The 20541-nt window shown below is 54.3% G+C and overlaps 3 protein-coding genes across 14 annotated transcripts; 2 read left to right on the top strand and 1 right to left on the bottom strand.

Moving 5' to 3' along the window:
- On the top strand, window positions 1–11932 carry NEURL4 (neuralized E3 ubiquitin protein ligase 4). 10 transcript variants are annotated; one of them, XM_023529863.1, is made up of 30 exons: window positions 1–425; window positions 1350–1794; window positions 2016–2081; window positions 2228–2256; window positions 2404–2526; window positions 2694–2805; window positions 2897–2985; window positions 3536–3608; window positions 3760–4024; window positions 4276–4457; window positions 4769–4854; window positions 4960–5134; window positions 5234–5432; window positions 5518–5594; window positions 5692–5770; window positions 6177–6352; window positions 6438–6569; window positions 6980–7125; window positions 7237–7461; window positions 7560–7658; window positions 7745–7906; window positions 8102–8266; window positions 8829–8987; window positions 9292–9471; window positions 9610–9697; window positions 9790–9897; window positions 10047–10191; window positions 10346–10458; window positions 10539–10704; window positions 11252–11932. In XM_023529863.1, the coding sequence occupies exons 1-30, from the start codon at window positions 144–146 to the stop codon at window positions 11454–11456; spliced, it is 4551 nt and encodes a 1516-aa protein (XP_023385631.1). In that variant the 5' UTR covers window positions 1–143; the 3' UTR covers window positions 11457–11932. The 10 variants fall into 10 exon arrangements, 9 of the variants coding, with proteins under 9 accessions (XP_023385631.1, XP_023385634.1, XP_023385629.1 ...); XM_023529866.1 differs by lacking the exon at window positions 2016–2081; XM_023529861.1 differs by having other exon boundaries at window positions 2228–2526; window positions 6177–6346.
- A 134-nt stretch (window positions 11933–12066) lies between these two features.
- On the top strand, window positions 12067–15479 carry GPS2 (G protein pathway suppressor 2). The gene is made up of 11 exons (XM_011358822.2): window positions 12067–12253; window positions 12459–12621; window positions 13006–13115; window positions 13191–13303; window positions 13433–13512; window positions 13603–13685; window positions 13880–14033; window positions 14133–14222; window positions 14309–14388; window positions 14479–14574; window positions 14749–15479. Exons 2-11 carry the CDS (start codon window positions 12528–12530, stop codon window positions 14830–14832), a joined length of 984 nt encoding a protein of 327 aa, XP_011357124.1. The 5' UTR covers window positions 12067–12253; window positions 12459–12527; the 3' UTR covers window positions 14833–15479.
- Window positions 15144–20162, bottom strand: EIF5A (eukaryotic translation initiation factor 5A). 3 transcript variants are annotated; one of them, XM_023529877.1, is made up of 6 exons: window positions 20142–20162; window positions 17682–17867; window positions 16448–16552; window positions 16121–16252; window positions 15962–16035; window positions 15144–15794 (listed from the first exon to the last, which is right to left on the bottom strand). In XM_023529877.1, the coding sequence occupies exons 2-5, from the start codon at window positions 17844–17846 to the stop codon at window positions 15973–15975; spliced, it is 465 nt and encodes a 154-aa protein (XP_023385645.1). In that variant the 5' UTR covers window positions 17847–17867; window positions 20142–20162; the 3' UTR covers window positions 15144–15794; window positions 15962–15972. The 3 variants fall into 3 exon arrangements, with proteins under 3 accessions (XP_023385645.1, XP_011357111.1, XP_023385644.1); XM_011358809.2 differs by lacking the exon at window positions 20142–20162 and adding an exon at window positions 19736–19916; XM_023529876.1 differs by lacking the exon at window positions 20142–20162 and having other exon boundaries at window positions 15144–15833.
- Window positions 20163–20541: the final 379 nt, after the last annotated feature.

The following is a 20541-nucleotide window of genomic DNA, read 5'->3' as shown; positions in this document are numbered from 1 at the left end:
AGCCTGGAATGCTTCAGTACTCGGCAGTGCCGTAAAGCACAGCTGGCCTCAGCTCGGGGTTTTATTCCTTCTGGGTGTCTGTGCACCGCCGTTGCCACGGTGCCGCCAAGCGCGGCTGTCGCGCGGCCCCGGCGTCAGCGGCGATGGCGGCGGGGTCGGGTGGGAGTGGGGGATCTGGGGGAGGCCCGGGGTCGGGGCCTGGTGGGGGTGGAGGCCCTAGCGCGAGCGGTTCTGGACCGGAGTCTGGCGGGGGTCTGGGCAGCTGCGGGGAGCTGCACCCGCGCACTGGACGCTTGGTGAGCCTGTCGGCCTGTGGTCGTACAGCGCGGCGGCAGCAGCCGGGCCAGGAGTTTAACCACGGGCTGGTGTTGAGCCGGGAACCCTTGCGCGATGGACGTGTCTTCACCGTCCGCATCGACCGCAAGGTGCGGAGCTGGGACCGCGGAACCGAAATGTGGAGGGTGTTGGGAATGGACCAGAGGGAGACGGGGTAAGACAGTCAAGTTAGCTCACATCACCGGGTACCAGGAGGGAACCGACAGACTTAGGACACCAGGTGACGGGCAGGAAGAGAGCGTGAAGCAGAAACATTCAGTCTGAAAGAGACAAAGAGAGCTTGAGTTTTCTCAAGACCCAGGAGCAGTGAGGGTACACGGGGCCTCACCCACTAGAACGACTAGGGAACAAATCTCCTGGAACAATTCCTGGGAGATAGCGGATGGAAAAATATCAGAGATGTGATGGGTGGAGAAGAGAGATAACCAAAGAAAGAACAAACCATTGAAAGACAAACTCAGAGTTGGGTGGGAAAGATAGGTAAGGAGAGCTGCTCAGGGAGAACGACCTGTGTATGCTTTGTGTGTGATTTATTTGGTCAAGAGACCAGGTGCACAAAGATCGAATTTGGAAAGAGTGAATCAGAGTGGAGCCAGAGACTAGGAGAGAATTAAGCCGGGAGCAGAGAGTAATTTACAAGATCAGAGAATATGGGTGCGGAGAACTGTGATTTGGGGTGGTTGAGCCACAGAGACCAGCGAAGTTAGAGGAAGCAAGGAGGCTGGAGCCAGGGAATTTAGCCAGCATGATGGGAAAAGGACAGATATTGTAGACACTGAACAACCTGAGTACAGAGCTGAGTTGCTAGGCAGAGCAGACCAAACAATCCCTGAGACAGTCCAGAAGAATGTCTTGTGAGACAGCATCTCTGGATTAGCGTCTCGTGTCTCAAGAGGGAAAAGCCAGTTAAGCTGTCTGAGAGGTGGGAAGAGCGGAATGCAGTAGCCTGTGAAATGTGGTGGGAGATCCATTTGTGGCCCATCCTGATCCTCTGTCCACCACCCCTATCGCAGGTCAATTCCTGGAGTGGCTCCATTGAGATTGGGGTGACGGCACTGGACCCTAGTGTGCTGGACTTCCCAAGCAGTGCCACAGGGCTGAAGGGGGGCTCATGGGTAGTGTCGGGCTGCTCAGTGCTGAGGGATGGACGTTCTGTGCTGGAGGAGTATGGTCAGGACCTGGACCAGCTTGGTGAAGGGGACCGTGTGGGCGTGGAGCGCACGGTTGCTGGGGAACTGCGGCTCTGGGTGAATGGGCGGGATTGCGGTGTGGCTGCCACGGGCCTGCCTGCTCGTGTCTGGGCTGTTGTGGACCTTTACGGCAAATGCACTCAGATCACTGTGCTACCCCCTGAGCCAGGCTTCAGCCCCCCTACTCCCGTCCCAACACCTCCCCTTGAGCCCTCCACTCCCCCTGAAGATTCTGTCTTGGCTGAACAAGGAACCTCTGGGGATGAAGGTGAGAACACAACTAGGGCAGTGGTGGAGGGGTGGGGCAGAGGGAATGGCTGAAGGAATGGGGAAAATGTAGTGACAAGTGACACTGGGTGTGGACATGGCTGCTCAGACCCCTGAGTCTGTTGAAGGGGAGATCAGGGGATAGAGGAGGGGGTCTCCTGGCTGTGGGCCCTGCAGCAGGGTCTAAACCCTTGTTCCCCTCCCATCCCACCTGGTCCCCAGCCTTCATGGTGTCCCCAGCGCAGGCCCGCCCGGAGACGTTTCCTAACAGCCTTGAGTCGCATAATGGTGAGGGCTTCGGGGAGGCTCTGGGAAGGGGAGTGGGAAGTGAGGTGGACAAGGGAGGGACCTCAGGAGAGGGGTAGGGAGAAGACTGCAATCCTAAGAGTGTAGAGCCTCATTTCTGCTTCCTTTCTTTTGTCCTAATGCCATAGACTTTGCCAGCATGGAACTATCTGAGGTGGTGAGCAACACCATCTTGTCTGCTTACAATGGGGGGCTCCTAAATGTGAACCTGAGCCCCCCACCAGCAGGGGAAGGGCTGGGGTCTAGCTGTGCTGCTACCTCACCCATCCTTACTTCCAATGACGCCCTGCTCTTTCATGAGAAGTGTGGAACTCTCATCAAACTCAGCAACAATAATAAGACAGCAGAGCGTCGCCGGCCCCTGGATGAATTCAACAATGGGGTTGTCATGACCAACCGCCCGCTCCGGGACAATGAGATGTTTGAGGTGTGCAAGATTCTGGGGTCTGGCTGGCATCTATCTCATCCTCTGGGAGCTAAAGATGGAGCTTGATCCTTGATGCTGGAAAGGTGGGGACAAGGGAAGAGCCAAGGGCTGAGGATCTTTTGCATTTACATTTCCTGCCTCTCTCTTTTGCTAATATTCCACCCAAGATCCGCATCGACAAGCTCGTAGATAAGTGGTCAGGCTCCATTGAGATCGGTGTCACCACCCACAACCCCAACAATTTGGAATATCCAGCCACCATGACCAACCTGCAGTCAGGTACCAGCCACTGACAGGGTGGGGGCAAGGACCTGTGGTCACTGGGGTCAAGGAAGCCCATACCCTAACCAGGGTATCCGCTTTCCCCTAGGCACCATCATGATGAGCGGCTGCGGGATCCTGACAAATGGCAAGGGCACCCGCCGCGAGTACTGTGAATTTAGTCTGGATGAGCTGCAGGTGAGGGTGGGGCACAGCCTGGGTCACTCTCCAGGGGAGTCCCCTGTGTGCTGCGTCCTTGCCTGGGCACCTCAGTCTGCTCTGAGATCTAGAGCAAGGCTCTTTTTCTTTCGCCTCAAGGTTTCTTCTGAGAAGGCAATGTTTCCCAACAGTTAGGCACTCAAGATTTTAGCGTCAGATGAGTTCGATTCATTTTGTTGTTTGGTCATTTGTAGTAGTGACCTGAGGCAGAAGCTCATCCTCTTTGGTAGTTTTTCCTTTTTTTTTTTTTTTTTCCAGAAAATGTCTCAAAGGAGCCTGTTAGTACTGTTTTATAGATTGTTGTGAGCATCAAACAAGTAGATGTTTATAAGGTGATGACGTAACATAGTGTCTGACTTGCATTGAGCGTTCAGGGTGGTCTGAGACTCATGGGAACTTTTTGGAGCTGTTCTCCGGTAACTCGGGGTGATGAGAAGGCTCTAGGACTGCTCTGTTCTCACGGTGCCTACAACTGTCCGGAGCCTGATTGTGGATGGATTCCAGACTGTTATTTTTCTGTTTTGAATAGGAGGGTGACCATATTGGTCTCACAAGGAAGTCCAACTCTGCCCTCCACTTCTTCATTAATGGCATTGATCAGGGTAAGGGGAAGCTCAGAGAGGGCTGCCGGGCCAGGGCTTTCAGTGGGGTGGTCTGTGCCTCATCCTCCTGCCTTTCTGAGATCAGTCTCCCTATGTCTGACCTTTCTCTCCTCACCCCGCCCCCACATTCCTGTGCCTACTATCCCTATAGGCGTGGCTACCCCATTGACACCCCCGGTGGTGTATGGTGTGGTGGACTTGTATGGGATGGCAGTGAAGGTAACCATCGTCCACAATAACAACCACAGCGACCGTTTACGCCGGAACAATGCCATTCTGCGGGCACTGTCCCCTGAGGGTGCTCTCCGCCGTGCTGCTCCTGCTACCCAGGCAGAACCTGAGCGCCTGCTTTTCCACCCCAACTGTGGGCAGAAGGCAGCCATTACCCACGAGGGACGCACTGCCCTGAGGCCCCAGTATGGCCCATGGGGTGGGGAGAAGCCTGCAGAAGGGGCTCTAATGGAATTGGGGGAAGGTGTGAGGAAGTGGGAGGTAGAGGGTGTCAGGTCTGGGGCATCCTGGACAGAAAAGGTGGGGAGCCTTCTGGATTTTGAAGTTTATCTGGTTAACTTGGGGCAGTGGGTGTCGGGCAGGCATTGCTGGGCTAAGTTCTGGTGCTCTCGGAGTTTGAGTTGCAGGTCTGACTCTCCACTTGCTGTGCCCTCAGTGCTACCGATGACTTCAATCATGGCGTGGTGCTGAGCAGCAGAGCCCTGCGGGATGGAGAGGTGTTCCAGGTGCGCATCGACAAAATGGTGGACAAATGGGCTGGCTCCATTGAGATTGGTGTCACCACCCACAACCCTGCCTACCTCCAGTTGCCCTCCACCATGACCAACTTGCGCTCTGGTGAGCTCCTAAGAAAGGCGGGGCCAGGATAGGGTCCTGGGATTGAAGCTGTCTCCACAACCCTGATGCTTGTTCTCCAGCCCCTTTTTCACTTGTCACACTTAAGATGACTGAGTCAGTGGCTGAGGAGTGTCACATGAACAGGGCCTGTGGCTGGTTTGGGAACAGCAGAATTTTCTTGCCCTAATTTTGGAAGAAAGCCGAGTGTCAAAAAAGGCTTATGGCTTTGGGGAGTAAAGTGGGGAATGGTATATAAAGGAGAGGAGCCCTGGTTTCCCCCTCATGTTCTCTGCCACTTCTTGTCTCCTTAGGTACCTGGATGATGACCGGGAATGGGGTGATGCACAATGGGACGACCATCTTGGATGAATATGGGCACAACCTGGACCGCCTCAAGGTGGGAGAGTGGGTCTGCCACCAGCTCTCAGCAGTGGGGAGTAGGCAAGATGGGGCTGCTGCAGAACCAGCCCAGGCAAGGACTCTGCCTGACTCCTCACTCCAGCCCCGCTTCTTCCAAGGCAGGGGACACGGTGGGCGTGGTGCGGCGGGAGGATGGGACTCTCCACTTCTTTGTCAATGGGATGACTCAGGGCCCTGCTGCCTGGAATGTGCCCCCGGGCGTCTATGCTGTTGTGGATCTCTACGGCCAAGCGGCTCAGGCGACCATCGTGGACGACGTGGGTGAGGGCCGGGTTTTGTAGGGGCAGGAGGGTGGAGTGGCTTTGGGAGGCCTCAGAGACAGCTATAAGCTTAATGAGTGATGTCCTCCTTTGTAGAGGTGCCACCAGTCCCTGAGTCACTCCCTGAGGGCAACAATCAGGTGTCTCCAAGCTCCCCATCATCAGGGGCTGGGGGCTCTGACCTGCGCTTCCACCAGCTACATGGCAGTAACGCAGTCATCACTAATGGGGGACGCACCGCACTCCGCCACAACTGCCGCAGCGAGTTCAATGATGCCATTGTCATCTCCAACCGGTCAGTGTCTGGACTTGCATTTCCCCACTTTCCTACTGCCCAACCACCTACTTAGGGCCTGTCTGATCACCACTTTTCCTGACAGGGCCCTGCGGGATGGAGAGCTGTTTGAAATTGTCATTCAGAAGATGGTGGACCGCTGGTCAGGCTCCATTGAAGCTGGTGAGGGGCACTTGTGTGCATGTGTGTGTGCTAGGGGAGGTGCTGGCTACCTCCCAAGCTGGGGGCTTGGCTCTGAACTACCCCTGCCTCCTTCCAGGAGTGACCGCTATTCGGCCGGAGGACCTTGAATTCCCCAACACAATGACAGACATTGACTATGATACTTGGATGCTGAGGTTGGGTTGCTTGCTTTGTAGACCAGCTGGGCAGGGCTGGGTGGAGCTGGCTGAGATGAGGGAAGCAGGATTTGGGACCTGTGTGGCCATGGACATTGACAGACGTAGGGGATCTGGCTGCCTCTTCTCTTCAATTCTGGGAAGCCTCTCCTGTACAAGGACAGAGCTCCTCTTCCATAGAGTACTACCCTCCTTCCTTCTTCCTGCTTTTCCATGGGGGGTGGGGTGGTGGATCCCAGGGACGTAGGAAACAGGATTGAGTCTCAGACCCCAGATTGTGGCAGAGACCTTCAAGGCACTAGAGGCACTAGAAGGTACTAGAAAGTTCTGACAGGCAGAGGCTGGTCAGGGACCTATGTGGGGAGGAAGCTGGGAGGCCGACCTGTTACTATTGTTATCCCTCCAGTGGCACAGCCATCATGCAAGATGGTAACACAATGCGCAACAACTATGGGTGCGACCTTGATGCGCTGGGCACGGGTGCACGCATTGGCATGATGCGAACTGCTAAGGGCGATTTGCACTACTTCATCAACGGCCAGGACCAAGGTGCTGCCTGCTCAGGCTTGCCTCCGGGTAAAGGTGACTACTCTGGCATTCGACTTGCCACCCTCAGCCCAGCCCACCTTGTGCTATCAAGTTTCTGATTCCCTCCCTTCCTACCCAGAGGTGTATGCAGTAGTGGATCTCTATGGCCAGTGTGTCCAAGTATCCATCACCAATGCCACCGGTCCCATGGACAACAGCCTAGCGACCAGCAATACCGCCACTGAGAAGTCATTTCCCCTGCACTCCCCAGGTTCAGCTGGCTGGGAGGGAGGGCGAGCTCTGCTTGTCTGCTGTGGGCCTGAAGTATACAGCTTCCAGGTCAGGGAAGCTATTCAAAGGCAGGCTGGCTGCAGCAACTCCAGGCAAAGGGGAAGGAACCACCCATGGGGGAAAGTAGCTAAGAAGAGGGCAGGAGGTTACACCTGGTACACAGGGCCTGGACACTTCCCTGCCACCCAGAAACCAGGACACCATAAGCTAAGAATACCAGGTTTGGGGATGAATCTTACTGTGGTAAAAAGAGGTATCAGATCTTGAAGGAGTAATGGCAGATGGGACCTTTATGTCAACTTTGTTTCACCTGAAACCCTTGCTGTATAATATCTATGTGAAGCTCACTGTCCCAGTCTTACCCCTTTCTCCGGTGCCATCTCTCCACAGTGGCTGGTGTGGCTCACCGATTCCACAGTACTTGTGGCAAGAATGTCACTTTGGAGGAAGATGGCACGAGGGCGGTGCGTGCAGCTGGCTATGCTCATGGCCTCGTCTTCAGCACCAAGGAGCTCAGGGCTGAGGAAGTCTTTGAGGTGGGCTGTGGATATGTAACAGAGGCTCTCAGGCCCTTCGTAACAGAGCCAGACTGCTTCCTACCTTCCTGCCGTCATCTGATACCAACTAATATTTTCTTTCTCACACAGGTGAAAGTGGAAGAGCTGGATGAGAAGTGGGCAGGTTCCCTCCGGCTGGGGCTGACCACACTAGCACCAGGGGAGATGGGACCTGGAACAGGCGGTGGCCCTGGGCTGCCTCCTTCTCTACCAGAGCTCCGGACTAAGACCACCTGGATGGTGTCCAGCTGTGAAGTGAGGCGCGATGGGCAGCTTCAGAGGATGAATTATGGCCGGAACCTAGAGAGGCTAGGGGTGAAGTAGCTGGATCCAGGAACAAGGATTGGGAGTGGGATTGGTGGTGGCAGAGAGAGGTAGGCTGAGTATCTGTCCTTGTCTCACCTTGGTTCTAGGTGGGAAGTCGTGTGGGCATTCGGCGGGGGACAGATGACACAATGCACATTGTGATAGATGGAGAGGATATGGGGCCTGCAGCCACTGGCGTTGCCAAGGTAGACCCAAAAGTTGCCTTGGATTTTGGGAGTGGGGTTGAAATCTTCCACTCATCTCCTACTTCCTGGGTCTTGTGTGTCCCCAGAACGTGTGGGCTGTGTTGGATCTATATGGGCCAGTGCGGAGTGTGTCTATTGTCAGCTCTGCAAGGCTAGAGGAGCCAGAAGGCACCCGGCCTCCTTCCCCCAGCTCAGACACCGGAAGTGAGGGCGAGGAGGACAACGAGGGCGAGGAGCATGACCTGGGAGTAAGAGGCTGCAGCAGGGCCCTTTGGGCACATGGATGAGTGGTTGATGGGCCATTGGCCACCAGGTTGTTTTTGGGTTCTCCGATCATGTCCTGGGTGGGCAGAGGCTTACACACAAGCTCTGTGTGAACTCCACTGGGATGTCTCGGACTTCACATTGGCAACCCCAGCAGCTTAGTCTTTCTTCCACACCAGGGCCAGGATCAAGTCGCCATTATGCATACAGCCCTCGAGTTCCTGGAGAACCATGGAAAGAATATCCTCTTGTCCAATGGGAACCGTACAGCTACGCGGGTGGCCAGTTACAATCAGGGCATTGTTGTCATCAGCCAGCCCCTAGTGCCCCAGCTGCTTGTCCAGGTGGGCCTTGCCTCATTACCCCCAGCAACTTACTCATGGTGACCCAGGGCCAGCCCTCCTAGAACAGAGCCTTTCCAGGTTGAGGACAAAGTGGAAGGCCAGCCCCTTGGATGTACTTCCCAGGCTTTTGTTCATACCTTGTGATAGGAGTTGCAGGTCGGTTACCAGGAAGCACCTACCTGGTAACTGTAGTGAGGGAAGCAGTAGGGAGGAGTTAATGGAGCCTAAGGGAGATGCCTGATTCTGAATGTGAGAGCAAGGAGGGCTTTCCAGAAGAGGGGCTTTTATGCAGCAAACTAAAAGGGGTTAGTGTTAGGGGAAAGAAGTCCCTAGGGACAAGAATCTTTACAGAGTCAACAGCAAGACCAAGGCTGAAAGAGGGAAGGAAACAAGTGAATCTGTAGTTTCTGATCCCTCTAAATGTCAGAAGAGGCAGCATCCCAGGCCACACTCTGAGAGATGTTATCTTCTCTCCCTGGCTGGGGTGAGGAGCATGGGTGTGCTGGGAGGGTGGCCTCTCATCAGGAGGCCATAACTGGGGAGTAGTCACCTTTTCCCCCAGGTGCGGATAGACTTCCTGAATCGGCAGTGGACATCTTCCCTTGTCCTGGGAGTCATCACATGCCCACCTGAGAGGCTCAACTTCCCTGCCTCTGCCTGTGCCCTCAAACGGGCAGCCTGGCTGCTGCGGGGCCGAGGGGTCTTCCACAATGGCCTCAAGGTAGGTAGGGGAAAGAAGGGAGAGACCAGGTCTCTGAGTAGGGAGGGGCTAGCCACAAGGGCGTGAATGTCATTACCTGGACAGTATTGGAGTTGCTGCCTCCTATGTCTTTGCCTTTGAAATGTTGCAGTGGGGGAGAGGGAAGGTGGAATCTAGGTCATTGAAGCAGAGGGTAGAGCCCAGGCATTGGGCAAATGTGGAGGCAAAGCCCAGGGACTGGCAACTCGAAGCTGAGTGAAGCATGGGGGTGGCTATTGCTGATAGGATTCTGATCTCTGGGAAGACAACAGATCTCTCCTCCCAGATCTGTGAGAAGTTTGGGCCAAACCTGGACACGTGTCCTGAAGGCACCATCTTGGGACTGCGGCTAGACAGCTCTGGGGGGCTGCATCTCCATGTCAATGGGATGGACCAGGGGGTGGCTGTGCCAGATGTCCCTCAGCCATGCCATGCACTTGTGGACCTCTATGGGCAATGTGAGCAGGTTAGTGCCAATGGAAGCAGGGAGGAGGGAATGCTTGAGAGACGGCTGTCCAAGAAAAGAGGAACACTATGGTCCAGGGAGGGAATCAGCAGGGCCTGAGGGCTGGTAATGCTCTGCCTGACCATCCCTCTTCTGCAGGTGACAATTGTGAGCCCTGAACCAGGAGCTGCCATTGGGAAAAGTGCTGGAATCCAAGGGGACATGGAGAAAGCTGACATGGTAGATGGTGAGCCAGCCCTAAGGGACCAGGATCCTACCTCACCCCACCTTGTAGTTCTAGCCCCATCTTTTGTGACCTCTGTCCCTCTGCTCCTTCAGGGATCAAGGAGAGTGTGTGCTGGGGTCCACCACCTGCTGCCAGCCCACTCAAGAGCTGCGAATACCATGCCCTTTGCTCCCGTTTCCAGGAACTGCTATTACTTCCTGGTGAGTTCCCAGTCCCCCAGAACCCGCCTCATTCCCTGGACCAGTGCAGGGCCATGTCTAGAGTCCTGGAGATGAGTTAGAAGAAGCTGTGTGGTTGAGACCCCAAGGTGGGAGCCACAGCATCAAGTCTGCCACTGACTCTCCTGCAGAGGATTATTTCATGCCACCACCGAAGCGTAGCCTGTGCTACTGTGAGTCTTGCCGGAAGCTGCGAGGGGACGAGGCCCACAGGCGCCGTGGGGAGCCCCCTCGAGAATACGCCCTACCGTTTGGCTGGTGCAGGTTCAACCTCAGGTACAAATGGGGCGGGGTCATGTGTCTCCCTTACGGTTCTTTGTCTCCTTGAGAAAGAAGTTTAACAAGAGGGTATATGCAAGAAGTAACACAACTTATCTAGGAGATGACCTTGGGGAGCCAATGACCTTTGTCCTATCTGCCCACCTCCTAGGGTGAATCCCCACCTGGAGGCTGGGACACTAACCAAGAAGTGGCACATGGCATATCACGGTAGCAACGTGGCAGTTGTCCGGAGGGTGCTGGACCGAGGAGAGCTGGGAGCAGGTACCATAGCTCTGGTACAGTCAGGGCAGGCCAGGCCTATGGGCCACAGCAGGATTTCCGTGACCCAGTTCTCTTCACAGGGACTGCCTCCATCCTGAGCTGCCGGCCCTTGAAGGGAGAGCCCGGGGGAGAGTTTGAGGAGCCTGGTGAGAACTGCGCACCTCCTCGGGAGGAGCAGCCCCCTCCAGTGCTTCTTTCTCCTTCCCTCCAATATGCTGGGGCTGAGACCCTGGCATCCAAAGTGCAGTGAGTACATGCATGGGAGGGGGCCCCAGCACCACTTGGGTCTCCATGATTTTCCTTCTCTTTTCTCACCTTGTTTTGCTAGTCTTCAGTCCTTTTGTCACACATTCGTTTAAAAGAAATCCCATTGCTTTTGTGCTATCTCAGTGAACAAAAAAGGGTATCTTGCTCTTGTGGAACTTATATTTTCTCTAAAATGTTATGCATAATAAATATTTAGTATTTTTAAAGGTGACAAGTAGTACTATGGAAACAAAAAGTAGAGTTGGTGGAAATGGATCAGAAGTACAGTTGGAGCAGGCATATTAAGTAGGGTAGCCAGGGTACGCGTTATGAAGGTGAGATTTGAGCAAAGTCTGGAAAAGGAGGTGAGGGAGTTAGCTGAGCAGGCATTGAGAGGAATACCATTTAGAGAGAACAGCTAGAGCTGTCCCTATAAGATGGGAGTGATTCCTAGGAACGGTGAGGCCAGTGCAGTCGTTGCAGTTAGCAAGGAGACGTGACAGGAACCAGAGACCCCACTGCCCTCCTTTTGCTTCTTGCCTGACAGATTCCGGGACCCCAAATCCCAGCGGACACACCAGGCCCAAGTGGCGTTCCAGGTGTGTGTGCGCCCTGGCTCCTACACCCCTGGCCCTCCTTCTGCTGCCCTCAGAGAACCTCCTGACCCTCACTTCAGCCCAGCCGAACTTGAATGGGTAACCAAGGAGAAGGGGGCCACGCTCCTCTATGCCCTGCTGGTACGGGTGGAATGAGGGGTGAGACCTCACTACTACAAGCACAGTTGGGCTTTGGGCCTGTGGACTCCAGTGACGACTGCCTCCACCTCATTCCAGTGACCCAGGGCATGCACGGTGCTCAGCCTGGCGATGCACAGGAGCATGTAGGCAGGCTCTCAGTTAGATGGAAAGTGGAGCACATGTCCATATCCAGGGCCCAGAACACTCCCTCTGAGGTGAGGGAGTTTGTGGAGAGCCCAGCTCCAGGCCCTGGGTAACACCTCTCATGCACTGATTTGGGGAACACAACTCCTTATGACTCCCTCCCCTGTATCACTTAATTTATTTCCGTTTTTGTTCTTGGTTACTGTGAATCCCAGAGGAGTTTCCCTGTGCCCCACATGAAGCTGCTTTTTTTCGGGGGCCACCGAACAGGAGCGGGGAAGGTGGGGCCCTCTGTACAGTTATGACTCTGATTTCTAAAGAGCCAATAAACAACGTCTGAGAGCATCCGCTTCGCCTCTCAATCATGCGCCCCTCGGGGATCCCGACTTGCCCAGTCAGGGACCTCGCCGCAGAGCCAGAACCAGCTCCCGGAGTCTCGTGGCTGACGCGCGGCCAGGAGCGGCACCTTGGTGTGGTCGGCGCGGGGCAGGCATAGTGGAGGACTTTGGATACCACAGGCACCCGTCTCGTATGCTTCCGCCTTTAACTCCCCGCCCAAACCACGAGGTCCCTATTGCTCTGACCCCGGAAGGATTAATCTCAGTTGCCGGATGTGACGCAGTGGCCAAGGCGCAAAGGGGGCCTCCGAGAAAGCGAAGAGAAGGAGGGTAGGGCGGGGCGGTGGCGGCCGGTGCTGGCGGGGAAGTGGGCGGGAGCGCGGAGGCAGGAAACCCTCGCCCCGCCTGCGCTGAAGCCGCGGCAGGCTACCGGGCCGGGCTGGCGGCGGGTGCCGGACACGTGATCGGGGAGGCAGGCGGGCTTCCGCCTAGGCGGACCAGGCAAGATCCCCGCTGAGCGCCCGCCTCCCTGCAGGCCGGGTCCGAGGTCTGGCAGTCAGCGACAGAGCCGGGCACCCACGGTCCGAGCGTCCCCAGCAGCACCATGCCTGCGCTCCTGGAGCGCCCCAAGCTTTCCAACGCCATGGCCAGGGCGTTACACCGGCACATCATGATGGAGCGGGAGCGCAAGCGGCAGGGTGAGCTGGGGCCAAAGCGGGAGGGCATACGCCCAGGGCGGCACCGCTATCCCAGAGCTGACTTCCACCCACGGGCAGACTGATGCACCGCCGGCTGAAGCTAGAAGAGGGATGGAACAGGCCCGTGTGGTGGGAGTTTAAACCACCAGGTCTAAACTCTAGAACTCTTGAGCTGGGAAGGACCTTGGAGAGCACCTAATGAACCCTCCCTTTCCCTGTCCCCTATTGCAGTGATGAGAAGAAGCCTGTCTTCTCAAGAGGGAAAGAGCCATTATCAAGAGCATAAAGGAGCATTGAGTTGACCCGATTTTGCTGGTCTTCAATCTATAATATTCTATTTTAACCACCCTCCCACTTTTCCATTCTGTCTAACTCTTCCTCCAGAGGAAGAAGAGGTGGACAAGATGATGGAACAGAAGATGAAAGAAGAGCAGGAGAGAAGAAAGAAAAAGGAGATGGAAGAGAGAATGTCACTAGAGGAGACCAAGGAACAAGTATGTAGGCCCTTGATCTCTCCCAGCTCTTCCCTTGGCTCTCCTGCCTTCATTTTCTCTCTCCTCCTTTCCCAGATTCTGAAGTTGCAAGAGAAGCTTTTGGCCCTACAGGAAGAGAAGCACCAGCTTTTCCTGCAACTCAAGAAAGTTTTACACGAGGAAGAAAAACGGAGGCGAAAGGAGCAGAGGTGGGATTGGAGGGCTAAAATTAAAATTGAGGACAAAGTATAATTGGGACCAGGTAACAAAAGATCAGTGTTTAATGGCAAAAGAGGGGACCTTGTCCTTGATTTTGATCTGCCTTCATTTCATTCCAGTGACCTGACCACTCTGACATCAGCTGCATACCCACAGAGCCTGACTGTTCACACAGGAACTCATCTCCTCAGCATGCAGGGTGAGGATTAAAGAAACCACTTGTCAGAATGGGCCCTCCTAGGGCTTATAGACTCCCATTTCAGCATCATGAAGATCTCTCCCTCTCTAGGGAGTCCTGGAGGACACAATCGCCCAGGCACCCTCATGGCAGCTGACAGAGCCAAACAGATGTTTGGACCCCAAGTGCTTACAGTAAGAGGAGTAGGACTGGGTGTCTAGTCCATTGTTTTTCCCTGTTTCCACCTAGAGCCAGGCATCCTTACTAAATCAGTTTTCAAGTCATGAGTGTAATATACATTTAGCTGTATAGGGAAAAATGGGGCATACCTAATTCACATTGAGTTTCTGCTTTTGAGTTTACGAAGTGAGTTCTCATCTCTCCTTAGACCCGGCACTATGTGGGCTCAGCAGCTGCTTTTGCAGGGACCCCAGAGCACGGGCAATTCCAAGGCAGCCCAGGTGGTGCCTATGGGACTGCTCAGCCCCCACCTCACTATGGACCCACTCAACCCACCTATAGTCCTAGTCAGCAGCTTAGAGGTGAGTGATGGGAAAAGGGAGGTACGTGTGGCTTGCCTCAAGGCCCAGAGCTGGGAAGTGTTATGAACAGACTAATGGCTGTGCCCCTGCCTTTCTCAGCACCTTCAGCATTTCCTGCAGTGCAGTACCTGTCTCAGCCACAGCCACAGCCCTACGCAGTGCACAGCCACTTTCAGCCCACTCAGACAGGTGATAACACCCCATACGGGGGCCTTAGTTCTATGGGTCTGCCCTTCCTCATTCTCTACTCATTTCACACACCCTTCTTCACCTAGGATTCCTCCAGCCTGGTAGTGCCCTGTCCTTGCAAAAGCAGATGGAACATGCTAACCAGCAAACTGGCTTCTCTGACTCAGTGAGTGTAAAGCCTTGGGAGGTCAGGGGAAGGGTTATGTTGAGGAGCCCAAGTCCTGGCTGCCTCAGGTCCTAATTCTCTTCTCTGCAGTCCTCCCTGCGCCCCATGCATCCCCAAGCTCTGCATCCCGCCCCAGGACTTCTTGCCTCCCCCCAGCTCCCTGTGCAGATGCAACCAGCAGGAAAGGTAAGGATGGTAAATCATACCTTAGGTCACAGTCCCTACACTACTAGGGAAAACAGGATTGGGTAGGAGAGGTGGCTCACAGTCTTGGTTTTCCCTTCTTCCTTTGGGGTGTGGTTGTAAGGGTATGGAGAAGAGAGAGTATGCACACTGACAAAGCCTTTTCATCACCACCAGTCAAGCTTTGCAGCTGCCAGCCAACCTGGTCCTCGGCTCCCCTTCATCCAGCACAGCCAGAACCCGCGATTCTACCACAAGTGACCATCAAATTTTATCTTCAGCCTCATCCCCACCCCTTACCATGGCTGAGGGTGCCTGTGTGTCCTAGTCCAGGCCAATAAAACCTGCCATTGCTCCTGGCTGCTGTTTGTGTTGCCTCCCACCTGGACCAAGCCAGGACTACTTGGAGGGCGGAGTGGTAGCTGACAGGTCCATGGCAAGTCACAGTGGGACAGTGGGTTGGTTGACATGAACTCAGTGGCACAGTTCAATCTAAAATCTATTTCTGGTTTCCAAATTTATCTTCTAGTCAGCAAATACCTATTTGCTCAAAGCAGCAGCCAAGTTAGAGCTTCATATTAAACTTGTAGTTTTATTTAGGTTTGCTTTTAACAAATGTGTCGGGGAGAGAGCCCACAGGAAAGGGTGAAGCCCATGGGGGCAGGGCCCTCCCAGATGCCTGAGGAGGGGGCAGGTCCCCTCCCCTCTCCTCCTTTTCCCTCCCCAGCTAAAGGGATTTGGGGAGAGATACAGGCAGGGGAGGGGGCTGGTCCCCAGTCTGTGGGGGTGGTGCTTGGGATAAAGGGCTATGGGGAACAGGAACCAGACCAGGGACAAGTGGGGGAAGGGCACAAGGATCATTTGCCAGAATCCACAGCTTTGATTCCAGAATTTAAAAAAAAAAAAAAGGAAAAAAAACAAACAAACAAAAACAAACCACTAAACTAAACCACAAGCAGCACCCACCCCCTCTCCCCCACCAGGGCTGTAGTGCGAGGGGAAAAGAGGAGGGCAGCTTCACCAAGGCCATGGCTCACTCCTGGCCAAGGGAGCAGGATGTAGGGCAGGGGCTCCCCGACAGATTGAAGGGGTGGGGGAAACCAAAATAAAACGTCAAATAAATTGAGTAGGAGAAGTCCAGCCAAGTGCCAGGCCAGAGCTGGGCCAGGCTGGGGGAGGGGGCCTCTGCAGGCTTGAGGATCACTGCTGCCACCATCACCACCCTGGGTAGGAGAGAGAAACCAAGTAAGATAGGATAATACCTGGAAAAGGAAAAAGGGTGAGGATCATCCTGTGGTCAGAAAGTAAGCCTGGAACAATTAAAACTAAAGCAACTCTTTGATGGGGACAACAAAGTATGTGAAGGGGGAATAGAGTTTGTCATACTCACCTGGGAGCCAGTTATTTTGCCATGGCCTTGATTGCAACAGCTGCCTCCTCTGTCATGGCAGACAGCACCGTAATCTGTGAACGAGAAGTCAGAAATCTAAGCTCAGAGATGAAGCACGAAGAGGATAGCTGGGCACAAAAGGAGGAGGGTGGTCCATACCAGGATCTCCTCTCCACAGTCGTACTTCTGCTCAATCTCCTTGCCAAGGTCTCCCTCAGGCAGACGAAGGTCCTCTCGCACCTCCCCACTGTCCTGGAGCAGTGATAGATACCCATCCTGGATGCCAATCAGCTGCGGGCAGATAGGGAAAGAAGTTGAAGTAAGTTGATACGGAGGATAAAGGATCAGACAAACTAGGATAGCAAACTATTAATACCAAATACCCTCTCCTGCCATTTCCCTCCTCTCCCAGCACAAACTCTTCTACTCAATCTGTACACCACCTCCAATTACTGACCCAACTATATACCCAGACCATCTACATACCTGGAAATCATTCCTTTTGATGTTGGGGACATCCATATTATGAGTTGATGGGCAGATATCTTCATATTTCTTCCCAGTAAAGATGTCAATACCAACCAAGTGGACCTGTATGTATGCATCACATCAAAGAGAAACCCAACCAAACTAGGGTAGAGGAGATAAAGGCTCAACTTGTCCTTGGCTGGGAAGGGAAGTCAGACGACAGTTGGGACAAAGATCAGGGGAGTTGGAAATGAACAATGAAATCAAGAAAGAAACACTAAAGCCTCTAAAATAAAAAGAACCTGAGGCAAAAAGACCACCACTGAAATTGGGGTTGACAGCATAAGGAAAACTGTAGGCCAGGTTTGGAGCAGTCAATTACCCAGAGCTATCAAACCTTTGACAATTAAGGGGTTAAGTGCCTAGAAGAGTCCAGGTAAAAGTTTAGAAGAGTTTTCTAAACATCAGCATAAAAGGCTGAGAACTTAGGAAATAAGTAAAAGAGAAAGAGCTGAGAAAACAGGAAGGATTAAGAAAGAGCTGAAAAGAAAAAAGGATGGGAGAGATTAGGAAGAACTAAGCAATTAGAAAATAAAGAAACCAAAACACAGAAAAGGATGAAAGAAACTGGGGCAACCCAGGAGGAATGCCAAGTCAACAAAAAATAGAGAAACCAGTTAGGGAACAAAATCATAAAAAATTTAAAAAGGATGAACCAGGTTGAACTTCTGAGGAAAAAGAAAAATCCAAAGTGACAAGGACAGAACTAGCAAGAATGTTAGGACCTAAGAAAGCAAAGAGCCTCAAGGAACTCAAGGAGAGGGGGCGGCAAGGAGATTTGGAAGTTCAGAGGTAAACTGTTCCTCTCCAGGGAAGGCTGAATTCTGTGTTAGGGTAGGAGAACCCTAAGCAGAGTAACAGAAACAAAGAACACCTACAAAGACTGAAGGAAAGAGAGAGAAACAGAAAAAGTGAAGGCCAGGAATAAGGAACAGCTAAATAGCCAGAGCATAAAACACCACCAAGAGATGGAGAAAGGGGTTACCAGAGACAATAGTGGAAGAGGCTCAAGTCTGGGAACAAATGTAGTAGAAAGGTATCCGGGGCTGAGAGCTGAACAGAAGGAACTGGATGGTAGGTTAAGAAAAGAACTAAAGGAAGGTGGAGGGCTAGGACTGATGACAACTTGCTTCCAGGAGCCCCATGGACCTGAGAGGTGTGGGGACAAGATGTGGAGAGGTAAAACTCTAACCTTGGCATGGCCGTGTTTGCCAGTCTTGGAGGTGGACATCTCCACAATCTTACATGGTCGGCCTTTGAGCACCACAAAGCCATTCTTACGTAATGCTGAGCACTGCATTGGGAAGGTGGCTGAGGCCCCTGCATCTCCTGTCTCGAAGTCCAAATCATCTGCCATTTTAAGAGGCTTCGATTCCAGCTAGAGTCAAGAAGAGAACTGGAGTCAGTAAGAATGGAGGTTTAACAGGGCCTCTCATTTATCCCACTCCTTTCTGGAAACTGCTTCATTTTCTTCCTAGCAGTTTATTCTATTACCTATCTAAAATAAAGTTAAAGTTCCTAGATTAAATATTGATTGGGATCACAAATATTATAGAACTAATGTGTGTATAGTGGAGGTAAGAAGCTGGATTCCCACCCCAAACAAAAGCTAAAGCGGGGGGACTTGGGAAAGTCTCAGGGCCAAATTAGGATGCCAAATCTCTGAAATGGGCAAAAGCCTAATTCTTGGGAGGGGGGAGGACTCAGGTGTTACTTGCCACTGAAACCAACCACCCCTCTTCCCCACACATAACCAGAGCTATAATTAGGTGAGCAGCAATGAGCCAGCAAAAGGGCGGGGCTAACGTGGAGGGGAGGAGGGTGGAGACCAGAGGACAGGGCCCCACCCGGCTATGTTACACCCCTACACCTTATCCACACACAAGCCAGTCACTGGTACAGGAAACCACAGGCCTCTTTGGGGGATTCCCGCCTCTCCAACATGCATTTGCAGATGCATCCGAGGGAGGGTAAAGTAAAGTTTTTTCAAACTAATCCCCCTGCTAAACACCTCGATCTCCTTTCCCAAAGGGAACTCAGGAACCCAGCCTCTCCTCGAAGGCCCTCCCACTTTTCCCAAGATGCATCGGTCTTGTCGGCTTTTCAGGCCGGGCCTGTAAGTCAGTAAAAGTGGGGGAATGGGGAGTGGTGAATGACAATAAAATGAAAGTAAAAGGCTGGTAGTAGTGAGTAGTATAACTTATACTAGGATAGTAAAGTGAAGGACTCTAAAACCAGGAACTCCCAAAATAGACACATCGAGGAAGACAGTGACAAGGTGAAGAGCACCTATCACAGCAGGGAACTCACTGCCCGGGATTTTAAGGTGCTGTCGGCACGACTGAGAAGAGTTGGGCTCCCATCCAATCGCCCTCGGTTTCCCCATTGTATCTAGTCTCCCAATACAGAAGAGTGCCACTTACACTTGGCTGGCCCCTTCACTTCACATGAGGTTCGGGAGGGAAAGCCCCAAGGGCCTGTAAGCTGCGGGAGTGCTAACATATGCCCGCAGCAGGCTATCTGGGGTGATCAGAATCCGGGCCTCCGGCTTCTCCCACTCCTCACAATTCCAAGCTCCCTGAGGCGCCCTCGAGGACCTGCTGTCTCCGCGCTGGGGGGTGCCGGCTCCCGCCCACCATGTGGCCGCCCGGAGCTTCCGGTGGCCCGGACCAGGGGGGAGGGGGTCCCCGCACACGTTTAGCCACGCGGCCTCCGACCCCGAGGGCAGCCTCCCGTGGGGGGGACTTCCGGTGCCGCGTCCGCCCCCTCCCCAAGGCCGCGCCTGGCCCGGGTCGCGCCAAGCCGGAGCCACGCCGCCTCCCCTCCCCCCGCGGGCCGCCAGCCCCCCCAAATGCCCTCTCACCAAATAGACCCCTCCCCCACCTCACGTGGCAGCGGGCACCCAGTTCTCAACCGCCCAGGTACCCTTGCCCCGGCAGGCCGATCTGGCCCCGAGCCCTCGCCCCGGCGTGGCCGCCCGGCGGCCTCTCCCGCGTGGCGGCCTCGCGGCTCGCCGTCCTCCGCCCTGCGTCGCTCCAACGTCACCTGGCAGGCCCCAACCGTCACTCCGCGCGCCAACCGGGACGCGCGCCCGGTCCTCTCCGCACCTCGCGCCGCTAGCCGACTGGACCCTGTGCGGCGGCCACCGCCGCTCCCCTCTACCCCCTCCCCGACTCCCGCGCAGTTCCATCTCTACTCCCAGGCCCAAGCCAAGGTTCCGCGCACGCGCGCCCTGTCCGCTCTCACCTCGCGCGAACGCACTGACTCGTCCCCGTCCGCCCGCCGCGAGCCCAACCGCTGCCTCCGAGCCCACTGCCGCCGCCGCCGCCGCCGCCTCTACCGCCGCCGCCGCTGCTGCACACGGGTCTTAGTACGCAGGCGCTGACTCCCCACTGACCAACCAAGCAGCCCTGTGACAGCCGCGCAAGCGTGCTTTCTAGCTCCTCCGCCCTCCACCCCCACACTGCGCAAGCGCACAGACCCTCTCTAAGCTCCACCCTCTCTCCCACCTACCCATCTAATGACGTGCATACGTGACCCCGCCCCTCACAAGTCCTGAGTTCTGCCCACCAGTCGGCAACGCGCAAGCGCACCCGGTTTTTTAATCCCTTCAACCTCCTCTTGCCTCCCGGTGATAGACCACTAGCCCTACCGAACAGTCCTTGCGCCTGCGCAATAAAGAGCCCTACACTCAACACTCTCTGGAGGAAACGCCTCGGCTTCAAAGCGCATGCGTGTTGGGAATCCTGCCCGCCCCTTCCACCTCAGACGTTGTCTATACGCCGGATGTTGAAAAGACCACGCCACCGTAGCTCTCTTCTTGTCTATAACGCATGCGTCATAGGAAACGCCCCACCTCGGGTTTAAGTAGACTTAAACGACTCACACTTTTCAGAAAACTTGCACTGTAGGATGGACCTCTTGACTCAAAACCCATCCCTCCCCATCCACCTCCTCAGTTACACACATGCGCATGAGAGCTTTTCCGCTTCACTCTTCCTAGAGCGCCAGTGTGGTCGAGTTACCACCCACCTCAGCTTCACTTCTCTAAG

Source organism: Pteropus vampyrus, unplaced genomic scaffold, assembly GCF_000151845.1.
Source record: "Pteropus vampyrus isolate Shadow unplaced genomic scaffold, Pvam_2.0 Scaffold44, whole genome shotgun sequence".
NCBI classification, from domain to species: domain Eukaryota; kingdom Metazoa; phylum Chordata; class Mammalia; order Chiroptera; family Pteropodidae; genus Pteropus; species Pteropus vampyrus.
This window is presented reverse-complemented; position numbering and strand designations above follow the sequence as displayed.